This window comes from Microtus pennsylvanicus, chromosome X, assembly GCF_037038515.1.
Source record: "Microtus pennsylvanicus isolate mMicPen1 chromosome X, mMicPen1.hap1, whole genome shotgun sequence".
NCBI classification, from domain to species: Eukaryota; Metazoa; Chordata; class Mammalia; order Rodentia; family Cricetidae; genus Microtus; species Microtus pennsylvanicus.
Window position 1 is genome coordinate 133485767 of NC_134601.1, and position 24229 is coordinate 133509995.

At 47.1% G+C, this 24229-nt stretch overlaps 1 protein-coding gene and 1 pseudogene across 3 annotated transcripts; one reads left to right on the forward strand and one right to left on the reverse strand.

Moving 5' to 3' along the window:
* Nucleotides 1-31: 31 nt before the first annotated feature.
* Nucleotides 32-17367, forward strand: LOC142841175 (large ribosomal subunit protein eL20 pseudogene; annotated as a pseudogene).
* Porcn (porcupine O-acyltransferase) lies at nucleotides 861-12491 on the reverse strand. Of its 3 annotated transcripts, XM_075957956.1 has the most exons (14): nucleotides 12356-12491; nucleotides 10799-10991; nucleotides 10383-10426; nucleotides 9951-10132; nucleotides 9741-9871; nucleotides 9608-9625; nucleotides 8227-8241; nucleotides 8007-8132; nucleotides 7749-7849; nucleotides 6188-6264; nucleotides 6037-6100; nucleotides 5845-5930; nucleotides 4722-4832; nucleotides 861-1285 (listed from the first exon to the last, which is right to left on the reverse strand). In XM_075957956.1, exons 1-14 carry the CDS (start codon nucleotides 12489-12491, stop codon nucleotides 1184-1186), a joined length of 1386 nt encoding a protein of 461 aa, XP_075814071.1. In that variant the 3' UTR covers nucleotides 861-1183. The 3 variants fall into 3 exon arrangements, with proteins under 3 accessions (XP_075814071.1, XP_075814070.1, XP_075814072.1); XM_075957955.1 differs by lacking the exon at nucleotides 9608-9625; XM_075957957.1 differs by lacking the exons at nucleotides 8227-8241; nucleotides 9608-9625.
* Nucleotides 17368-24229: the final 6862 nt, after the last annotated feature.

Here is a 24229-nt window from a genome sequence, read left to right on the forward strand (position 1 = left end):
GCCCTGTCCTCGCCCGTGGTGCCATCTTCCCTGTTGGCTGAGACTAAGTCAGGAGTGGGGTGGAGACCAGGATCCTCCAAGGTCGGTGGGCATTTTCTGCCAATAGGAAATCTACGCTAGTCTGGGCTTCAATTTCGCCGCCCCTTTATCAATCGCGGAAGCTAACGAAGCGGTAAGTCTTGAACATTTGCTAATGAATAGGCATTGCGTGGCCCTCTATCTCTTAATTTTCTAGGCAACATCAGTTCCCAGGCCCATCCTCAGTCCGAATGCAAAGAAAATATGACAGGTAGATCGCATTCCGCACAAACCTAGCGCCCACCTGAGCTCAGAACTCCCCAGCCCTGACAGCAGCGGCCACGCTCACCAGTCCCTACTTCAAATAGAAACTATTCAAAACCCTCACTCCTGCTGAGCAATTGATGTGGAGACTCTCAGCCGTGCCAGTTCTTAAGAGCCAAACAGAACATGGCGCTAAACCAGTGGGCAATCACACCTCATCAGCATTCAGTCAGAAAGCACCCATTTCAGAATCAGCATAATTATAACCTGCAACACTCAGTCCTACTGACCTATAGGCATCAACCCTTCGTCTGTCCTAATTTGAGCAACCAATCAGAATAAGGGTCACTCAATTCTTTATCATTTACTGTTAGTGCTCCTCTCCCCCACCCCACCCCCACATCTATTCCTGCTCTACACAAGCAGGACCAGTATCAGCCAATCATGAGCAATCTTAAATTCACCGCAAACAGATCATAATCTGCTCCCGCTTGTGAGTTTCAGTTTCCAAACCCTTATCTGTGGTCCTCCTTCTTTGCTCTCTCCTCTTCCCCTCTGAGCAGTGAAGAATGAGCCTGTTCCGTATTTCTACTTTTATTTGACAATAACAAACTGCATATAAAAAGGGAGAAGGCAGGCGGGGAGGCCCTAGATCAGCTCCTCTCTGCATCCCCAAGTATCCACTTCTAGGCCCCAATGAGGACCACCCCCTTCCCGCCTGGTAGTGGGGTGGGGATTGACAGGCAAGGGAAGGTTGTGTGTGTTTGCGTGTTATGTATAGGGGTGTTGGGGCTCAAGAATGGAGAGGGTCAAGGAGTAGAGAAAGGGCCTTCCCTCATCCCCCCATGGGGGCTGGTACCCTAAGGAGGGGTCTTGAAGGGAATTATGAGGGTCATATGCTTCAGCCTATGAGACGGTAGAAGATCCAGCATCCAAAAGTGACCCAGTGACTGGCCCAGCTGAGCTCTGACCACTTGTGGACAGTGTATGCCATGCCGTAGCCCTGTAGGAGAGAAAGAGGTCGTGGTTCTGAAATTCAAGGACAGAGTCTCTCAGAAAAAGCCATCTTTTGCCCAGGGATATTTGGTATGTGCTCGTATACCTAAGTGACAGACAGGTCTAGGTACTTATGAAGGGTAACCAGGTAATGCTTTTCATTCCTTAAAGATCATTTCAAGGGGATGAGTGTATAGTTTGATGGTAGGGTGTGTGTTTTTATGCAGGAGACCCTGGGTTTTGATTTCCAGCAGCAACAAAAAGGTCATTTTAAAAACAAGATGAGGGGCTGGAGAGATGGCTCAGTGGTTAAGAGCATTGCCTGCTCTTCCAAAGGTCCTGAGTTCAATTCCCAGCAACCACATGGTGGCTCACAACCATCTGTAATGAGGTCTGGTGCCCTCTTCTGGCCTTCAGGCATACACAGAGACAGAACATTGTATACATAATAAATAAATAAATATTAAAAAAATAAAAACAAGATGATGTGCTGGATGCCATATGAAATCATTGGAAATCTGAGCGTCTACCAATAAGGAACAAAATAAACCATGTTGAACTCTTGCAATGGAAAAAATGAAGATGCTATGTGCTTAAAAAACTGGAGTAAGCAAGGTGTGGAGGCCCATGCCTTTAGTCCCAGCACTTGGGAGGCAGAGGCAGGCCCATCTCTGTGAGTGTGAGGCCAGCCTGATCTATGGAGCTAGTTCCAGGACAGTCAGGACTGTTACACAGAGAAACCTTGTCTTAGGGAAAAAACCTGGAGGAAAGAAATTAAATTAATTAAATATATTGTATGTATGTTTGACATGCTTTGAGGAAGACAGTTAATAAATGAATTAAAATGTTTGCTTGTGCATTTTGCAGTGACTATCTCCAATGGTTACTTTGTGTTTGTTTTGGGTGCTAAGGATCACATTTCAACCATGGCAGACAAGGGCTCTACCACTGTGGGCTCTACACTCCCACCTCTAATGTATTTTTTGTTTGGTTGTTATTTTTTTTTTTTTTTTGAGATGGGTTCTCTCTCCATAGCCCTGGCTGGCCTTGAACTCACTGTAGACTAGGCTGACCTCAGACTCACAAAAATTATCTGCTTCTGCCTCCCTGAGCGCTGGGACTAGCAGCACTCATCACCACACCCATTCCTAAAATGTTTTTAAAAATGTTAAAGAAGGGCTGGAGAAATGGCTTAGTGGTTAAGAGCACTGATTATTCTTCCAGAGGTCCTGAGTTCAATTCCCAGCAACCACATGTTGGCTCACAACCACCTGTAATAAGATCTGGTGCCCTCTTCTGGCCTGCAGGGACACATGCAGGCAGAACATTTACATAATAAATAAATAAATCTCAAAAAAAATGTTAAAGAAAGCCTGGCATAGTGGTGTATGCCTTGTAATCTCATGTATTTGGGAGGCTGAAGCAAAGATGATCTTTTTTTATATATCTCAAAAAGAAACTCAAGTGGGCATGACAGCTGATATGTAATCTTTTTTTTTTTCCAGACAGAGTTTCTCTGTAGCCCTGACAGTACTCCCAGATCTACAAGCTAGATCCCAGGCTAGCCTTGAACTCAGAGATCCATCAGCCTCTACCTCCCAAAGTGCTGCTGGGATTAAAGGCATGTAATCTTGGCACTAGGGAGGCTGAGATTTGAGAAAAAGGATTCAAACTAGCCTGGACTAATACAGAATCCAGGAATGAAACAACAACAACAAAAACCAGGACCAAACAAATCCAAATTTCTTTTGAGTCAATGTTTTTCTACTAACTCACTATAATACAGAGACCAAGCTGGCCTTGAACTTACAGAGACCCAGTTGTCTCTGCCTCCCAAGTGCTGGAACTAAAGTTGTACACTGCCATGCCAGGCTGCAAACTCAAGATTTTGTTTTGAATGAAAATTTTAAAATATTCTTAAGTAGGAAAAAACCATGAAAATTTATTTTCAGGTAAGAATTTAACAATCAGGCTGGGTGGTGGTGGTGCACACCTTTAATCCCAGCACTTGGGAGGCAGAGGCAGGCAGATCTCTGTGAGTTCGAGGCCAACGTGGTCTACAAGAGTAAGTTCCAGGACAGACTCCAAAACTACAGGGAAACCCTGTCTCCAAAGCAAAACATAAATTTTAGGTTTTTTGTTTGTTTGTTTTTTCAAGACAGGGTTTCTCTGTGTAACAGCCCTGACTGTCCTGGAACTCACTTTTTTTTTTTTTTTTGGTTTTTCGAGACAGGGTTTCTCTGTAGCTTTGGAACCTGTCCTGGAACTCCCTTTGTAGACCAGGCTGGCCTCGAACTCACAGAGATCTGCCTGCTTCTGCCTCCCGAGTGCTAGGATTAAAGGCGTGCGCCACCACCACCCGGCCTGGAACTCACTTTTTAGACCAGGCTGGTCTCGAACTCACTGAGATCCACTTGACTCTGCCTCCCAAGTGCTGGGATTAAACACGTGTGCTGCCAATACCCAGCCAAGGTGATTTTTCTAAAAATAAAGTCTCAATTATGTTGCCCAGGTGGCAACATTCCCGGGCTCACACATTCCTGCCTCAGTGTCCCAAGTTGCTGGCACCTGTAGGTATGCATCATCACTCCAAGGAACATAAATTTTAAAGCAGAATCCAGGGCTGGGATGTAGCTTGATCGGTAGCATACAGGAAGCCCTGAAATCCATCCCCAGCACACATAACCTGGGTCTGGACAGACATGTCTATAATCTAGCACATGGAAGGTGTGTGCAGGATGACTAGAAAGAAGTTCAAGGTTGTCTCTGGCTAATAATGAGCTTGAGGCTAATCTGGGTTACATGAGTGTCTTTTTCTGTGTGTGTGTGTCTGTCTCTGTCTCTCTGCCTCTCTCTCTCTCTCTCTCTCTCTCTCTCTCTCTCACACACACACACACACACACACACACACACACACAGATATGGGGGGGGTGAGGGTGCGGGAGGGCTGGAGTGTGTAACATAGTGGAATGCTTACATGTCCTTGCACCAAGCCCTTAGTTTCATCTCTAGCAGCCCATAAAACTGGGCTCTGGTGGTGCCTGCCTGTCATTTCAACCCTTAGGAGGTAAATAATGAGTTTGAGGCCAGCCTGGAATACATGAAACCCCTCAAAGTTATACACAAAAGTAAAACCTGGGGCCAGGAGGCAAAGCAAATGTATATAACACGAGGGAGGACCTGGGTTCAGTTCCTAACAGTTAAACAGATTTTGTATTCTATCTCAGATGAATGGATTTTAGAGGGTAAATAAGTAAATACTGCAGTTTACTCAAAGGAAAGAGCCAGCAGTGTGACTAAATTTGAGGGACAATGGGAAAGATGGAGCAAGGCATTTGTACAAGCTAAACCACGGGACCTTGGCTTGGCCTCACTGCCTTGGTCTTCAAGGTTCTCCCAAGTGCCATCCCTGGCTCACCTCCCAGCCCAGGGCACCACCTCACCTGCTCCTCTGTGGTGTCGTCCACATCGACATCAAACAGGGAGCCCAGGTAGGCCAAGTGGAAGACAGCCAGGGCCCCAAAGAGCAAGTTTAAGGCTCGTACCCTCAGGCCCTGTGGGGGACAGATGGATATATTTAGCAGCTGAACCTGCCCACTGTCCCCCACCACCACCTGTGCAGGGAAGCCCAGGGGGACACAAGGCACTGTGGGTCTCAGGAATGAGGATGCCCAGGGTACCCCGAGATAGGAAAGAGATGGTTCAAGGAGCCTCTTATGGGAGCTCAGAGGTATCCAAGGACGAGGGTGTTGGTAACCACGAGGGCGTCCAGGTTGGGGGAGATGCGAGCGTTCAGGCAGAGGAGCAAGAATGGTGGTGAGGGCTTTGAGCCAGGGGTTATGGTGATGAGCATCGTTGCCGGGTGGGAGACAAATGTGAGGTTGTCTGCATTTCTTATGGCAAACAGAATGAAAACAACAACAAAACCAAAACAAATCCCGCCCTGACCTAGAGGGCCCATCTTTCCCCTCTCCCCATCACTCTGCTCAGGCCACACTGGCCTCCTCACTGTTCCTCCGAGATTCCCAAGTTGGGGTGGGACTTTATGCTGGGTATCCCCTTTTCCTGAGATGCTCCCCTCCCTTAGCTCTTTTACTTAAAGAACTCACAAGTTGCCTCACCTATGGAGGCTTTCCTGATCTTCCCAACGAAAAGGGAAACCACCACCACACTTCCCATCCCCTTTCCCTTATGCTTAGCGCTACTCACAACCTGACAAACTACTATTAGCCTTGACTGACTTTACTGTCTCCCCAATTAAAATCTTTGTCCCACGGGGCCAAGACTTTGGCCTGCTTTGTTCACCACTTTGTCTCCAGCACCTAGAACCAGCAGGTGCTCAATAAATGTTCAGTGGGGGGAACGAATGCCAGGTGTGTATACAGCAGGTGCTCAATAAATGCCTGTTAGAGAAACAGATGCGAGTGAATAGAGGCGAGGTTTTAGGAATGGCTCAGGCACCAGAAGAGGAGGCTGGGCACCCGGAGACAGATACAAGATGGAGACAGAAGTGACATTTTGGAAAGGGCAATGTTGGGTACAAGGTTACCCATGATGAACTCTCACCAAGCGATGCCGATGTGAACAGTCCGGCAGACAACGCTTAGACAAGATGCAGGCACTGAGGATCTGAGCCAGGCGCTTTCGGAGGACTGGACAGGGTGGGACGGCAGGTAGTGCGGTTAGTCTTTGGGACCACTGGAGCTGGCCTCCCATGAACCTTCCTCCCATTGGGACTCTACCAGGCTCTGCACTCACCATGTTCCACGTAGGTGATAAATGCCAGGGACAGCAGTACCGCAGCCAGGTGGAAACTGAAGCCCTGGAGAGTCGGGGAAGGAGACAATGAGAGCGATGAGACTCTGGTTCCCCCGCCCAGCTTCCCTCCATCCAGGTCTGTCCAGCTCACATGCAGGAGGGCACTGGATGCGTAGGTGACCAGCACAGCTGAGAAGGTCCCCAGGCGGAGAGCATTCTTGAAAACATCTGCAGGCGAGAGAGATACAGGTTCAGATTGTCCGGAATGTCCACCAGCCCTTGCAGGGAGTGACAGGTAGGAAGATAACCACAATCTGTTGGGGCCCTCAGGATAAAGTCTATGATGTCCTCAACTGTTACAAGCCTGAAAACGAACTCCAAGTCTTCCTCCCATCCTGCTTCAGCCAGACTTCACAAGGCTAGCTAGTCAGTGGCAACTCTCCATCCTTCTAGGTCCTCAGGGCAAAATTCAACCTTCCCAACACACCTACACTCTTAGCAAATCTTATCAGTTCTTCCTTCAGAATCCACCAGAATCCTACATTTCCCTGTGCCCTGTTGCCACCACTCTTGCTGCTCCGGGCAGCTCCAGCGGCCCCCTTGCTGCTGTCACCCCTCTCTCCACTTGCCTTCATCTAGTCGAAGGGATCCAGTTACAAAAAGGCCAGGGGGATCCAGTTCCAACCCAAATGACTCTCCTCTGATCCTAGCCCTGCCCAGAGACACTATCTCTCAATGGTCCAGGAGTCTCTTGAGGATCTCTGATCTCATGTCCTGCTACTACCCCACCGTGCTCACTTTGTTCTTCCAATTCTGGGGATATAACTGAATGGCTTGCACACGCCCTACCCTGGAGTCATGTTTCCAGTCCCCCTACGACCTTCTTGCTGTCTCTCCGACACACCAGGCAAACTCGCACGTCAGGGCCTTAGCACCTGCTGTCTCGCCACCTGTCACATTCCTCCCCCACATATCTGCATTCCTTGCTCCTTCAGTGTCCTTAGATCTTTGCTCAAGTGTCAGGAAAACTTGCCCTGGATAAAGTACTTTCCAGACCACTCCCTGTTCCTTCCTTTTTCAACATCACTGTTACTACTCACGTCGGCATTTATCACTACCTGACTTACTGCGTATTTTTTTCCCTAATTATCCACCCTCCCAATTACCACTTTTACCAGGTTAGCAAATGTTGTGAGTTTTTTGTTGTTGTTGTTGTTGTTCCTAACATACCTTGTTTTTGAGACAGGAGCTCATGTAGTACCCAAGGCTGACCTAAAAACAGCTCTGTAGCTGAGGATGACCTTGAACTTCCAAGCCTCCAGCCTCCACCTCCAGAGAGCTGGGATTACAAACAGGTACCACACACCCAGTTTTTATGTGGTGCTAGGGATCAAAATCTTCGGTCTCATGACTACTAAACAAGCACTCTACAAACTGAGCTACGCTAACAGCTAGCCGCTGCTGTGTCTTGGGTTTCATGACTACTAGACAAGCACTCTACAAACTGAGCTACGCTAACAGCTAGCCGCTGCTGTGTCTTGGGTTTCATGACTACTAGACAAGCACTCTACAAACTGAGCTACACTAACAGCTAGCCGCTGCTGTGTCTTCAGCTCCCACCATGCAGCAGTTGCCCACTAAATGTTTGCTGTATAAATGTATGAAAGGGTCTGGGTTACCAACTTTTTTGGAGTGGTGACTTGGGGACTCACAGTTATTTAACCAATAAGACATGGGCAGGTTCCAGCTTGTGACAACTTCCACCATGGACCGGGGCAGCTCCACATTCAATGGTCTAGAGACTGTCAGGTCCCTTGTGGGCAAAACAGACATGCCATTACAGTTGGTATCAAGCTAGCTGGTTGCTATGCTTCCGTCTTGACTGGTTCCTTCTCAGGATCACCTCCCACCACCCTACACTTCCTCCAGGCAAAACCCTGTGGGAGAAGGGGCCCCAAAATCCTCCCCACCATTCCAGGTGGTCCTTCTCCTCCGTGAAGCCAGCCCCGGCCAATGTGGCTGTAGCCTCAGACAGAAAGCCCACAAAATAGTTGCTGAAGTGGAAGGAGACAGCACTCTCGTAGGCCCGCAGCCACCTGTGAAGAAAGGGCCAGGAAGGAAGGTATTACATCCAGGCCCAGACACGACACCCCCCCTCCATGTCTCAACATCGCGGCCTTGTGGACTCACCTTACCATGGTGCCCCTAGGGCCCCCAGAGGTCAGGAATGCAGCAGAGAGGAGAGAAAAGAGAGTCAGAGAGACCCTGGAAATTGGCCTGAGTTCTTCATAGATAAGACAGAAACACGGTAGCAAAAGAGGCAGACTCTGATGGTCACACACACACACACACACACACACACACACACACACACACACACACACAGAGTCAGGTGATTGATTGATTCCACATGGCTCAAATGAATGCATGAGCTGGCATATGACACAGCCCTACACACTAAAATGGCCACACAGCCAGACAAAAATGTTCTCAGCCTCTCAGCTCTCTAACCAGATTCAGTCACCTTATAAGACAATAAAATAAAACCTTAGTGAGACACAGAGACAGTTAAATGCCCACTATGCACACATACACGGTCAATTTCACAGACAATGTCAAAAGCAGAATAGTGCCCTGCATTCCAAAACATAAAGGTACTTCAATTAGGCCTGGGCTTTGTGCCCGACAATTTAACTCAGGGGCACTGGTCAAGTGACTTCACTTTTTTCAGTCTCATTCTCTTTTCTTTTCCGAGACAGGGTTTCTCTGTAGCTTTGGAGCCTGTCCTGAACTAGCTCTTGTAGACCAGGCTGGTCTCAAACTCACAGAGATCCGCCTGCCCCTCCTTCCAAGTGCTGAGATTAAAGGCGTGCAACGCCTAGCCACTTTTTGGAGTCTCATTAGTATTAGACATAACCAAGAGCCAGTGAGTAAGGGTAGCGAGTCATACGATCAAACGGCTAGCAAACAGCCAGATACAGTCCTGGTCAAACAGGCACAGGCTCATAGCTTGTCATAATCCTTTAGGCAGATAGCACCAAGCAGTTTAAGACGGCAGACAAACTGCAGAGTCAATCACAAGCAGGCACACTGCATGCTGTACAGGCAGACCAGAATTACAGATAAGCCAGAATCACTGACCCAGGTTTACTCTAGCCAGTGACAGCCACACAAGCCCACCACTGACAATGCACAGCAAGCCAGTCAGGATTCTCAGCCCAACACTCAGGGAGTCAATGGCCACAGGCAAACAATTCAACTCTGTTATCAGGAGTCATGGACAATTTAGAGTCACCAACTAATACACACTTGCCGCTTTCCATTACAGTCACATAGCTTGTTTCTATTGGTACAACAGAAGGACATCCAGACACAGTAGTGTTGGAGTGTCAGTCATACACGGAGTCACTGAGCCAATCTTGGTCAAACAGACATCCACAGACAGACACTTGGTCTCTGTGCAGTAATGGGGTAGATGGTCAGTCAAATTCAGATGTCTGGAACCATATGGTCCAAGGCTCTGGCCCAGCCCTGGTCATCCCACTTGCCCTCAGCACCTGCCCTCATTTACCTGGCTTTGCGTTTCTTGCTGTAGTAACAGAAGACAGACAGAAGCATTAAGAGACAGGCTCAGAATTGGGAAGACCCCAGGCTCCTACCCAACCCCCTCACTGCTACACAGGGGCCTTGAAGGCTGTGCTCACTTGCGAAAGAGTCGATCACCGTCGAGGGGGATGAAGTAGGGGAAGAGGTAAGGGCCCACACAAGTGGACAGTACAAGGCACAGCAGGGCCAGCGCCAGGCTCCGGGCCACCTTCTTCAGCCATCGGCGGCTCTGTGGGATCAAGGATCCATGAACACTGCCCCATGGCGACTCCCACAGTCCCTGCCCACCTAGCCACCCAGGAGCTCACCAGTGGGCGGCCTTGGACAGCCTGTAGGTAGCTGTGGAAGGATATCCAGGGCCCAAAGACGATGGTGCCCACAAAGTAGAGGTAGCCCATGAACTCCACAGGTGAGGGCACTGCACCCACCTCGCCCCGGTCCAGGTCGAAGCCCAGAGACACCGCCTTCATGGCCACGATCATCTGGGCCCCTATGTGTGGGGCCCATGGTCAAGTGTATGGACAAGAAACCATGTCACAATGAAAGATAGGGTGTACCAGGTGTGAGGTGCCAGGAAAGGGAGACACGATGATAAGCAGAAAGAGACAGAGAGACACAGATGCCAGGGGAGAGGGAGACCTGCGCTGTATGTGGTTTAGGAAGGGGGAAAGTCAGGGAGGAAAGAATCAGGGTGGGGGCTCTTAGGAAATGAGGGGAGGAAGGGGGGCAGAGCTACCCACCTCGCATCTTGTGCCATGTCACGGTGTCCACCATGTGCATCTCACTGAAGGGAAAAAGGTGACTGTCTTGGCCCTATGCTTCCTAGGGCTTTGGACACTACAGGGGGGCATCAAGGTATTGAAGGGGTTCTGCCTTTCTGATGCATACTACATACTAAGGGAAAAAAATTCCCAGCGCCCCCTCCAGGGGAAGCCCACGATCAACCCATCCTGTACAGCCTCATGAAAGGAGCAAGTGTTCCAGTCTCCTTCAGGGACACTAGTCACTCTCTCTTTCTGGTGTCTCTTTGGAGAACGGTGATCCCTGACTCCTCCCTTTCTCCTTAGAAGCCCATGCCATCCTATCTAGGACCACTTCATCGAGGCCTTGGGGAGCCTCCTGCCTTCAGGGTGAGGGTGAGGATGCACACCCATACCCCATGAGTAGGTAGATGAGGATGGTGATGGAGAGGAAGACGCCTCGGTGAGAGGAGTGTCGGCAGAGGAACAGCACGAGGTAGCACAGGAGGCTCAGCAGCACGACCCAAACCATGTGCAGCTGGAAGAAGTGGTAGAGGCTGAAGAAGCCACCTGCCACGGTGCTTGCATGCTTCAGGTAAGACGGTAACCCTTAGGGGACAGGGAGAGAGAAACAGGGGGGGACAAGAAGTGGGAGGTTGGTGGATTGGCAGGAAAGAAAGGAGGACTTGGGCAATAGGGCCCACTTTGGGCAAAGGCCTAAAATGTGATGGGGATGAAGGGGACCCCAAAGCTGATACTGATGAGCTGGCAAGTGTAGCAAGGTCTGCATTTAAAAAGGAACATCTACCAGGGACATTTCAGGCATCCTGAAAGAAAAAATTATTAATTTATGTTGGACAGTATTGCATCCAGATTAAAATTTTGCAGGGGTGGGGGATGATGGTTGAAGCTATGACTGGGGGTATGTGTGCTTTTGTTCTTAGGGACCATAAACTGAAGGACTTGGGGTGAAATATCATGCTACTATTACTGAAATGGCTCAGGAAGATGGGCAGGTAGGAAGATAGAGCAAGCTGATTTTTGGTTTTTGTTTTTTTGGTTTTTTTTTTTTTTTGGTTTTTCAAGACAGGGTTTCTCTGTAGCTTTTGGAGCCTGTCCTGGAACTAGCTCTTGTAGACCAGGCTGGTCTCAAACTCACAGCTATCTGCCTGCTACTGCCTCCCGAGTGCTGGGATTAAAGGCGTGCGCTACCATTGCCCAGCTAGAGCAAGCTCTTATAGCAAAATATGAGCTATGGAAAACCTGGTGATTGATTTATATGTGTGTGGTCTCTGAAAAGTTGTTCCAACTTTTCAGTAGCTTTGATATGTACCAAAATAATAAAACTGGAAAAAAATTCACTTAAGATGAAAAGGAAAAGGAACGAGAACCTTTGGTTTTCAGAAATCTCTGTATCGTATAGGGATCCTGGGGATTCGGACTTTCTCATTTGGCTATTGACCTTCTATGATTGTGGAAGCTATAGAATCTAAGAACTCAGAAATTTCATCATGCCCTGATTAGAGAAATTCATAATGTCAACATTTTGGAAGCCCAGCCTGTGAAAATTTCAACTTGGCAAGACTCTTTAAACCCGTAACTATGATACTTTGCAATATGATACTTGTAACACCAGCATTTAAGGATCTGATTGATAGATAACCTTAGAATATAGACAGCTGAGGATCCCACAATCCCCGAGTGCAAAGAATGCTGAAGGTCATGTCTTAGTTTAACAGGATGTGGCTTGGCATAGTGTGGCTTGAGGTGGCTGTACATCAAGAAGGTGTTGTGGTGGAATGGAGCTTAGCTTAATGGATGTGGTGGGATATGCTGGACCTGTAGGGGTCTGGTTTGACACGGCAGGATGTGGCAAGTTAGGATGTGGCAGGGTAAGGTCTATCTTGATATTCATGATTGTGGCAGATTCGAGAAAATCTAATGTGGTGGAACACAATGTGGCAGGCACTTACCCAGCCTCCAAAGGAGGCGGCAGGCGAAGCAGATGGTAAGGAGCAGCCAGATCTGGTCAAGGCCCTGTTGGACAGTAGGCAGGAGACAGCCCTGCAGTAGCTGCTGGAAAAATTCCTGGCGGCTGAAGGTTGCCATTGTGGATCCACACAAATGGATGGATAGATGGATCTGCCAAAGGGAGGACACAGAGACAGTAAGATGTCCACGGGGCTACCCACAATCAAGGTTTGGACTTAAGCACTCGGGACTTCTGTTTGGGGCTGCCAAATCCCCAGCGTGGTATTGGAAGGCTTGGGGGGGTGGGGGGGAGGATGTGAATCAGATACGTCAAGCTGAGCCACCAACTGTGCTATCAGCGGGTGTTCTAGATGCACCGTGACCCGCAGGGAATGAAGGACCCGTGTATCTTGAATGCTGTGAACAGTCCGGTCCAACGATGATAGAATGATATGCATTCTAGACCTATATATCAAATGGGGCGGAAGAAGTGGGCTCCTTGGTTTCCAAGGTAGTCACTCAGTGTGGAGAGCAGAAAGGGGGAGCCTGTGACACTTAGGGGCCGTGTGCATCTCTCCTTGTATGGATGTATCCTCCGCGAGCTTCATCTTACCCCACTCAGCAAAAAGCGGCCAACAAAGCCCTGCCCTGGTCGAGGGACTGCAGGAAAGTGGAAGTGTTGGCAGGGGACATAGCAGGGAGGGAAGTCCTATAGGTGATGCGGACGAGGTCCCAGGACAGGAGGTATAGATCCGTGCCCAGGAGGCCAGCTTAAGGATGGGAACGTGGGAGCCGCGCACACACTACTGGAGACCTACCTGACGGAAAGGAAGCCGTGGTCCTGGGGGCCGGGGACGTGCACTGCTGCCACCGTCGCCACCTCCTCCGGGCAGCCTCCCCCGCAGGCCGCAAGGCCGGGACCAGCAGTGGCTCCCAGGGCGGCGCGGCGGAGCGGGCCCTTTAAATCCCGGGGCGGGCCAGCGGCTGAGTTTCTCCAATCGGAGAGCGGGAGCGGGGCGGGGACCGGGAGGAGTGAGCCAGAGCATCGCGAGGAGGAGCAGCAGGGTTGAGGGGCGCGGGGCGCCGGAGCACGTCGGCGCACGGAGGGTTCGCGGGTGCCCTTTTCAGGCCAGTTGCTATTCCAGCTCTGAAACGTTCGAGATGTTCGAGGCACAAGAATTTCTCAACTTCCAAGAAAATGTTTCCTAATGATTATTTTGTAATCCTTAAGAACTAAGATGGAAAAGATAAGGGAAGGGTTGAAGCTAGCCCCTTCTCTGCCAAAAAGCTCGCCCCTGCGGTTCCTCTAGTTTAGATTTTAGCATGACCCTGGTAACAGCTGGAAAAAAAGGTTCTTCTTTTCCTATCTCTTGAAGGATCTGAAGGAAGGAATTTTCAGTCTTCCTTAGCCTCAGGGACCAGCCAGGACCTTTTGTAGGTAACGACTCTGTCACCTAGGAGCACTCACTAGGTGTCTTATCGACCCCCTAAGGGCAAGCTGTGGGCATTTGGTTTATCATTAACTGATTAGCTTAATCCGCCACCAGACTGGACCCTGCAAAGAAGGTGACTTCAACTGATAACTAAGTGTTCCTGTAAACTAGAAAGAGGTAAGAAGGAACGCTTAAAAGATTGACCCTGACAAAGATCTGTACCGCTCTCTGTACCAACACAAAGGGTTTGTGCAGCACGGTTCTCTCCCGAAAGTACGCTGCCGCTGCCGTTGTGGGCGTTCAATTCTATTCCTAGGCTAATGAAACCTCAAACTCCCCAAGAAGAGCCCATTTTTTTTTTCCTAAGGCGCACTTATAGGGCATTAAGGGGCTTAGCTCCAAATGTGAATGTGAACAGAGAAGCATGCCCAGGTCAATCTTGACCTCATCCTGACCCCAGGACCTAAGGAAAACAGGTTCTAATAAGATTAATGCCTGGCTGTATGGAGTTAAGGAAGTTGTGCCCATTCACTCTGGGCGGTGTCCCTTTCTGTTAAACAAAAGGGCAGGATTAGCAGTTCTTGGCTTGGAGAAACTCTTTGCCTGTCTCTGTCCCTGCAGTCTGGGGATGCAACGCAGGGGCCGTGCTTTCTAGGTAAATGCTCAGCCGATGAACTTTTTAACTTTGATTTAAATGGACTAAATTATTAGTCATGTTTACAAGCGAAAAATATTTAACAGGGTATGTGTATCTGTACATACAAATGAAGGCTTACACAAGCCAGATGCACAAATATTAAAGTCCTTTCCTCAAAGGTAGAATTCAGGGCTAGATTCTCAGTGGTTAGGAGCACTTGCTGCTCTTCCAGAGGACCTAGATTTGATTCCCAGGATCCACACGGGTAGCCAACAACCATCTGTAACTCCCAAGTACTCTTGTCGTGTATATTCATATATAAATCTAAAAACAGTAGAATACAGCTGATGTGGTGGGGCACGTCTTTAATCTCAGTACCAGGAAGGTAGAGGCAGATGGATCTCTGTGAGTTTGAGACCAGCCTGGTCTACATACTGAGTTCCAGGATTTTCAGGACTACATAGTGAGACCCTGTGTCAAAAAAGAAACTACTAGTATCCATATTTTGGGGCCATATAACAAACATGTACAAATCAATAAGAAAAGGAGCCAGGTGGTGGTGGCACACACCCTTAATCCTAGCACTTGGAAAACAGAGACAGGCAGATAGCTGTGAGTTCGAGGCCAGCTGGTCTATAGAGCGTTTTCTAGGACACCTAGGGCTGTTACACAGAGGAACCCTGTCTCGAAAAATAAAAAGAAAAGATAAAAAGGATGAAAAGGAGAAAACATACCAGACAATGGACAGAGTGCAAACAGTGAGCTGCTTCACATCTAGACTATGTGGTGCTTGCTTCCTTCAGTGCTAGGGATGGAGCACAGCAGCCTGTTCCAGGAAGTCTATACATTTGAACTGGATTTGCTAGATGATAAACTAGATGAACTGGATGCCTTTTTGGGGGTGGGGGTTAAGGAGTGGAGAGTCTCACTAGCCCTGGCAAGTTTGGAACTCCGTAGACCTGGCTGGCATTGGATTCACAGGGATTCGCCTGTTTCTGTCTCCAGAATTTGGGGTTAGAGGTGAGTGCTACCACACCGGATCCCTTTTATTCACTTCTTTATTTGTTTTGTGGCGGGGCCTCACTGTGTAACCCTGGCTGTTCTAGCTGTGCAGAACAGGGTGTCCCTGAAGTCGCAGAGATCTGCCGACTTCTGCCTGGTATTAAAGGTGTGCACCGCTGTAATCAGCTACATTTTATTTTATTTATTTACTTTTTTATGGATATGGCTGTTTTGCCACCATGCACGTCTGTGTATCACATCTGTGCCTGGTGCCCAAGTAGGCCAGGCAGAAGAGTGCATGAATCCTCTGGGACTGGAGTTATAGTCAGCTGTGAGCTGTCATGTGGGTGCTGGGAACTGAACCCAGGTCCTCTGCAAGAGCAGCCAGGACTCTTAACTACTGACTTATTGCTCCCCTTTCCCTTGTCATTCAATTTATTAAAAATTTGCGCTAAGCGGTAGTGGTGTATGTTAAGTTGGAAGCATAGCCCCAACCCCTGGCCTGAGAGTTGCTTTGCTCTGGACTCCAAATCCCAGCATGCCATCCCTGAAGGGGGTCAGGACCGTTCCCACAAGGTATTTAAGTGGTCTCCTAAAGGAGAAACCTGTGGTTTTGGGTCTGCATGGGCTCCCTGCTGTACTGTCTTTCCGCCCTGTGCCCGGCCACCCAGAGAGTCATTCTTATTGTTTTTATTGATATTTATTGAGCTCTACATTTTTCTCTGCTTCCCTCCCTGCCTCTCCCCTCCCCCCCTTCAATCCTCCTGCAAGGTCCCCATGCTACAGATTTACTCAGGAAATCATGTCTTTTTCTACTTTCTACTTCCCATGTAGATTAGATCTATGTAAGTCATTCTTAATAAAACGATAGATATTCTGATTTGGTTTGATTCGACCTAATTGGATTTCTTGCGCTGGCGGAGCTGCTTTTTTCCTCATCAGTGCACACCTTCAATCCCAGCATTTGCGAGGTAGAGGCAGGCAGGTCTCTGAGTTTGAGGCCAGCCTAGTCTACAGTGTGAGTGCGAGGAAAGGCTCCAAAGCTACACAGAGAAGCCCTGTCTTGGGAAAAAAATATTACATTTTATTGATGGGGAGAATGTGTTATGACAAATGGATGGAGGGCAAAGGCCAACTTGCAGGATCTCGTTCTCTGCTTCTACCACGTGGTCCTTGGAGATTGAACTCAGATAATCAGATTTGGCAGCTAGTTAGTGCCTTTATCCTCTGAGCCATCTTGCCAGCAGCCCCCACCTGCCTCCTTTTGATGTTTGTTTGTTTGTTTGAGATGGGGTTACTCAGTGTAGCCCTGGCTGTCCTGGAACTCACTCTGTAGATCAGGCTGCCTCGAACTCACAGAGATCTGCCTGCCTCTGTCTCCGGAGCCCTGGGCTTAAAGGACTGCTGCCCCCCATCCCCCTTTTTTAAAAACAGGATCTCATATATCCCAGCCTGAATGCAATATGTAGCTGAAGATAAACTTGAATTTACAATCCTCTTGCCCGTAGCACCCACGTGCTTGAATAAGAAACAGGAGAGTCTAAGTTGTGACCTGTGTTATACTATTTGTTTTATTCTGGTTTTGGTCTCCTTTTTAAAGAAAACATGCTTCTCGAATACCTGCCCACAGTGGGACACACAACATGTACCGCGAGTACCGCGACCTGACCACTGCTGGGGCTGTCACACAGTGCTACCGAGACATGGGTGCCCTGCATCGTGCCCGTGCACACTCCATCCAGATCATGAAGGTGGAAGAGATCGCCACCGGCAAATGTCGCAGGCCGGCTGTCAAGCAGTTCCATGACTCCAAGATCAAGTTCCCGCTGCCCCACCGTGTTCTGCGTTGCCAACACAAGCCTCGCTTCACTAACAAGAGGCCTAACACCTTCTTCTAGACCCAGAGACCCACTGAATAAAGCTCCAGAGTTCAAAAAAAAAAAGAAAACGTGCTTTGATCTTAATTTTCATGATCCATAATCTTGATGAGTTTTCCCATTTGTTCTGTTTTTGTTTGCTTTGTTTATGAAGAATGAAGGCCAATTCGTGGGAAGAAAGTCCTTCATGATGAATTTATGTGATATGATTAGATTTAGATTATGAGTTTGGGGCAAATTTCCACAGAGGGAGGTGATTCTGCTTTTCCACGTACCTAGTATTTCACTGGGAAGGTTTTTTTTTTTTTTTTTTTTTTTTTTTTTTTTTTTTTTTACACAGCAGGTTTCCTTATCTTGCCTTGGTGTTATCCAACCATCAGGAGATACCCGCTGGAGATTGTGTAATTGTTTCTCAATCCCAGAGTAGACACTTGGTTTTGTGTCCATTGGTGGTTTTAGCCTGAGGGAATTACTAATCTGATGGTGGCCCTGTGCTGGCTTTGTTTTTTTTTCCCAAGACAGGGTTTCTCCAGGGAGCTCCGCTACCCTGGAATTCGCTCTGCAGACCAGGCCAGCACTCACAGCTCCGCCAGCCTTTACCTCCACTACTGCCTGACTGCTGGAATTTTTAAGGTCTTTCTGTATAGCACTCATAAATCTTATTTTAATTGACAGGTCAAAACTAGTATTTATTTCTTTTTAGAGATAAGATCTTGCTAGGTTGGCCCCAAATTCCTAGGTTCAGGCTATCTTTTTTGTTGGCTTTACAAGTATCTGTGACCACAAAGACGTGTCACCATTGTGAAGCTTGATTTTGGTTTGTTTGTTTGTTTTAAATTAACAGAAAAAAAGCTACCCTTTGTAGTGGCACGTGCTTTCAATCCCAGCACTGCCTGGACAGAGACAGGCGGATCTCTGAGTTTGAGGCCAGCCTGGTCTACAGAGTGAGTTCCTATACATGTCTACCCATATGTGAGCCAAATATGTATGAGTTCCCTTGAGCCAAGAGAGGGTGTTAGATCCCCTGGAGCTGCAGCTAGAAGATGTAAGTCTCCAAGTCAGATCCTCAGTCTCTCTAGACCATTTGTTCTTTTTTTTCCTGTTTTAAATCCCCCCTTTAAAAATACCTGAATTTGGGGGAGGGGGCTTGAGAGATGGTTCAGCAGTTAAGAGCTAAGCCATCTTGCTTTTACAGAAGATCCAGGTTCCATTCCCAGCACCCAAATGGCAGCTCACCACTGTCTGAAACTCCAGTTCCTGGGGATCCAACACCCCTCTTCTAGCCTTCCTGGACCCTGCCTGCATGTGGTGTACACACATACATGCAGGCAAAACAGTTCTATCTAGAAAACAAGAACAAACCATTTTTTAACAAGTTTTATATGATAATGAATTTCTTTAAACTTCTTTACCAGCACTTGATCAGTGCTATCGTATATGCTTAGTATGCATGAGACCCTGCCCATCACCTGAAATTGACTTGCCGTGTCAGTATCATTTCCATGCCATGAAATTTACCTATATTAGGGTAAGCTACAGTCCCAGAAATGATAGTCTTTCTACAGACTTATATAAGAGTTTCCAAATCGGGTCAGTGATATGGTGCAGTGGGTAAAAGCACTTGCCACCAATCCTAACGACCTGAGTTCAAGTTCAATCCCCAGGTCTCAGTGGTGGAAGCAGAGAACCAGCTCCTATAAGTTCTTCTCTGACCTCCACATGGGTGCCATGACTGACACAGGGGCTATTCACACACACACACACACACACACACACACACAAAACACCAGTTGTACAATTTAGAATAAAATGTTTAAAAGGAGTTGGGGAAGCAGCACAGACATTAAGGGCCTCATTGAATAAATGGGACCTCCTGAGACTGCGAAGCTTCTGTAAAGCAAAGGACACTGTCACTAAGACAGAAAGGCAACCCACTGACTGGGAGAAGATCTTCACCAACCCCGCAACTGACAAAGGTCTGATCTCCAAAATATATAAAGAACTCAAGAAACTAGACCGTAAAAGGCTAATCAACCCAATTATAAAATGGGGCACTGAGCTGAACAGAGAATTCTCAACAGAAGAAGTTCAAATGGCCAAAAGACACTTAAGGTCGTGCTCAACCTCCTTAGCGATCAGGGAAGTGCAAATCAAGACAACTTGAAGATACCATCTTACACCTCTCAGAATGGCTAAAATAAAAAACACCAATGATAGCCTTTGCTGGAGAGGTTGTGGAGAAAGGGGTACACTCATCCATTGCTGGTGGGAATGCAAACTTGTGCAACCACTCTGGAAAGCAGTGTGGCGGTTTCTCAGGAAATTTGGGATCAACCTACCCTTGGACCCAGCAATACCACTCTTGGGGATATACCCAAGAGAGGCCCTATCATACAACAAAAGTATATGCTCAACTATGTTCATAGCAGCATTGTTTGTAATAGCCAGAACCTGGAAACAACCTAGATGCCCTTCAATGGAAGAATAAATGAAGAAAGTATGGAATATATACATATTAGAGTACTACTCAGCAGTAAAAAAACAAGGACTTTGTGAATTTTGCATACAAATGGATGGAAATAGAAAACACTATCCTGAGTGAGGTAAGCCAGACCCAAAAAGAGGAACATGGGATGTACTCACTCATATTTGGTTTCTAGCCATAAACAAAGGACATTGAGCCTATAATTCGCAATCCCAGAAAAGCTAAATAAGGAGAACCCAAAGAAAAACGTATAGGCATCCTCCTGAATATTAACCTTCATCAGGTGATGAAAGGATACAGAGACAGAGACCCACATTGGAGCACCGGACAGAAATCTCATGGTCCAAATCAGGAGCAGAAGGAGAGAGAGCACGAGCAAGGAACTCAAGACCGCGAGGGGTGCACCCACACACTGAGACAATGGGGATGTTCTGTCGGGAACTCACCAAGGCCAGCTGGCCTGGGTCTGAAAAAGCCTGGGATAAAACCGGACTCGCTGAACATAGAGGACAATGAGGACTACTGAGAACTCAAGAACAATGGCACTGGGTTTTGATCCTACTGCACGTACTGGCTTTGTGGGAGCCTAGGCAGTTTGGATGCTCACCTTACTAGACCTGGATGGAGGTGGGTGGTCCTTGGACTTCCCATAGGGCAGGGAACCCTGATTGCTCTTTGGGCTGATGAGGGAGGGGGACTTGATTGGGGGAGGAGAAGGGAAATGGGAGGCGGTGGCGGGGAAGAGACAGAAATCTTAAATAAATAAATAAATAAATAAATGAGTTGGGGACGGGTCTGGAGATGTAGCTTAGGAGTAGAGCATTTGCCTAGTATGCCCAGAGCCCTAATTTTACCCCAAAGTATAAGCCAGGAAAAAAAAAACAAAAACAAATTAACCACAATCTAATTTCAAAAGAAACTTCATGTCCATTAGTAGTCAATTCCCAGCCACTATTAATCACTATCTATCTATCTATCTATCTATCTATCTATCTATCTATCTATCTATCTATCTATATTTTTTTTTGAGACAGGGTTCTCTGTAGCTTTGGATCCTATTTTGGAACTAGCTCTGTAGACCAGGCTGGCCTCGAACTCACAGAGATCCTCCTGCCTCTGCCTTAAGAGTGCTAGGATTAAAGGTGTGCGCCACCACTGCCCAACTGCTATCTATAAATTTTTTTTTTCGTTTGAGACAGAGTCTAACTATATAGCCTTGACTGTCCTGGAACTCAACATGTAGACCAAGCTAGCTTCAAATTCACAGAGATCAGCCTGCCTTCACCTCTCAAATTCTGGGATTAAAGGTATGTGTCACCACGCCAGGCAATGAATTTTATTCTGAATGCTTTATATTAGGGAATTGTGATAATTAATCTTATTTTTGACTTGATTGATCTTGGATCAAATAAGAGGTAATCCTCTGGGTATGTTGTGAGGGTGTCTTAGAGTTTCTGTTGCTGTGAAGAAGACACCATGAGCACTGACACCCCTCATAAAGGGAAGCATTTCATTTGGCTGGCTGGCTTACAGTTTTAGAGGTTCAGTCCATTATCAAGCATGGTGGCATGCAGGCAGACATGGTGCTGGAGAAGGAGCTGAGAGTTCTGTGTCTTGATCTGCAGGCAACAGGAAGTGGACTGAGACACACTTCCTCTAACAAGGCCATACCACTCCAACAAAGCCACACCTCCTAATAGTGCCACTGCCTATGATCTAAAGGGGGCCAATTACATTCAAACTACCACAGACAGCATTTTCTGGAAATTTGCAGGGCATTTTCTGGAAGTGTGTGTGTGGGAGGGTCTCTCCCACACCGTGTCCTACAAGGGCAGACCAGACAAAAAGAGGTCTGAGAAAGAAATAGCACTTTGGGGCTGGAGAGATGGCTCAGAGGTTAAGAGCATTGGCTGCTCTTCCAGAGGACCTGGGTTCAATTCCCAGGACCCACATGGCAGGTCATAACTGTCTGTAACTCCAGCTCCAGGGGATCCGACACCTGCACACAGACATGCGTGCGATCAAAACACCAATACATGTAAAATAAAAAAATTAATTAAAAAAAAAGTAGTGCTGCTTATCTGCTCGGTGACTGTGTCTGCAGCTGCTGCTGTCCTTCAATGCCATGGAAACCCAGCTTCAGCCTCTAAAGCAGACTGAAGACTAGTGGCTCTTCAGAAATCTCCAGGCTATCAGTGCCACATTGGGACTGCTAAGGCACCCAAACTCACGGATGGAGCAGATACTAGATTCTCACCTCTCCAGGGTACAGGTCACCACCTGCCCATATCATAGAAGCCAATGTAATAAGCTATCATTCATTCTATCATTTTCTTTTCGAGAACCCAGACTGAGATGTACTCACACAATTTAGGATCCTTTATATGTATTTCTCTTTCACTGAGCACAGTGTATTCTTTTTCAGTGCTGGAGATGGTACCTAACTGAGCTTCCACCCCAGCCTCAGAAAACATACTGGTTTTAAGATAGGCGCTTGATTGCCCCAGCCTTGTGTTCATGATCCTACTGCCTCGGCTACCCTGGAGCTTGGAGACCAGGTATGCAGTGCAGGCACAGTTATTATGTAAGCCACAGCACTGCCCACCTTCAGAACTCTCATCTTCACACACCGACTCTAAGCCATTGCACACCTCCTCACAGCCTCTCTAGCCTCTGCCCCTGCTAATTCGCACTGTATGTTATAAAAAGGAATTACTAGCCAGGCCGCATGTCACGCGCCTTTAATACCAGAGCTCAGACCAGTCTGGTCTAGAAAACTAGTCCCAGGTTGACCAGGGATACACAGAGAAACCCCACCCTGGAAAAACAACAACAAAACAACAAAAAAAATTATTTTTATTCTATGCATTTGGGGGTGCATGTAGTATCCTGAGGGGTCAGTGAAGGGTATCAGATCTTCTGGAGCTGGAGTTACAGATGGTTGTTAGCCACCATGTGGGTGCTGGGAACTGAACCCAGCATTGTACTTTCTGTCCAAGATGTCTAAGCATCTCAGGGAATCATGATATTTGTACTTTGGGGACTGTTGTATTTCACCTAGTGTAATGTCCTCTAAAGTTATCTTTCCTTTTCAAAGCTGGACTGTATACCATCATAGACCCACACGGCACCTGGTCTATCCATTCATGCATCAAGAGGCATTTGGGTTGTTTCTACTTTATGGACATTGTAAAAACTGTTGCTATGAAGATGACTTTGAAAGTATTTCTTTAAGTCTCTGCTTCCAATACCATTACAAATGTATGCTAGTGGGATTGCTAGATCATATAGCAGCTCTATTTTTTTTAATTTATTTATTTATTGTGTATACAGTGTTCTGTCTGAATGTGTGCCTGCAGGCCAGAAGAGGGCATCAGATCTTACTACAGATGATTGTAAGACCACCATGTGGTTGCTGGGAATTGAACTCAGGACCTCTGGAATAGCAGGCAGTGCTCCTAACCACTGAGCCATCTCTCCAGCCCCAGCAGCTCTATTTTTAATTTTTTGAGGAAGCTCCATAATGTTTTCCATAGCTCTTATACCATTTTATATTTCTACTACTAATAACTTCCCTTCAGCCCTCAACTTTGGCTATTTTATTTACTTTTAAAGTATATGAAACATTCAGATGATTTCTTTTTTTAATATTTATTTATTTATTATGTATACAGCATTCCTTCCATGTATGTCTGCAGGCCAGAAGACCCCATTATAGATGGCTGTGAGCCACCATATGGTTGCTAGGGATTGAACTCAGGACCTTTGGAAGAACAGTCAGTGCTCTTAACCTCTGAGCCATCTCTCCAGCTCCCCATTCAGATGATTTCAAAAGGCAAAATTAGACCAAGAAGCAAGTATCCTCTGTCTTCCCGTCCTTGGATTTTTTGAGACAATTTCTCAAAGTTTCTATGTACCCAAAGATGATCTTGCACGCCTGATCCTCCTGTCTTCCACCTCAAGTACTGACATTACTGGACCTAGCTCCTACACACAATCATTTGCTTCCTTTTTAAAAAAGATAGTGTCTTTCTGTTTAGCTGTGACTGGCCTAGAAGTTGTAGTGATCCTCCTGCCTCTGCCTCCTCAGAATTTAGAAATTGAGAATTTAGGTCTGTACCATGAAATCCTGTCCCCTTTCTCTTTATTTGCTTATCTGGTTGTGACTCTTCTTTCTTTCTTTCTTTCTTTCTTTCTTTCTTTCTTTCTTTCTTTCTTTCTTTCTTTCTTTTTTAATTTTTGAGATAGTCTCACTATATAGTCTTGGCTAGCCTGAAACTTGTTATGTAGCTATGTAGATTCAGCTAACCTTAATGTAACCATGATGCACCTGCCTATGCCTCTCTAGTGTTGGGATTAGCTGCTTTTGCCACCACGCCCAGCAAATCACTTTTGTTTGTTTGCCTATTTATTTATTAATTTGTGTTTTGAGGAGTTATAAC

Coding starts and splice junctions, on each gene's coding strand:
- Porcn (XM_075957956.1), bottom strand. CDS start 12,491: ATGGCAACCTTCAGCCGCCAGGAATTTTTCCAGCAGCTACTGCAGGGC. Junction 9,872..9,950: donor CTGTCCAAGGCCGCCCACTG/GTGAGCTCCTGG, acceptor TTGATCCCACAG/AGCCGCCGATGGCTGAAGAA. Junction 5,931..6,036: donor TATCACCTACGTGGAACATG/GTGAGTGCAGAG, acceptor CACCCTGTCCAG/TCCTCCGAAAGCGCCTGGCT.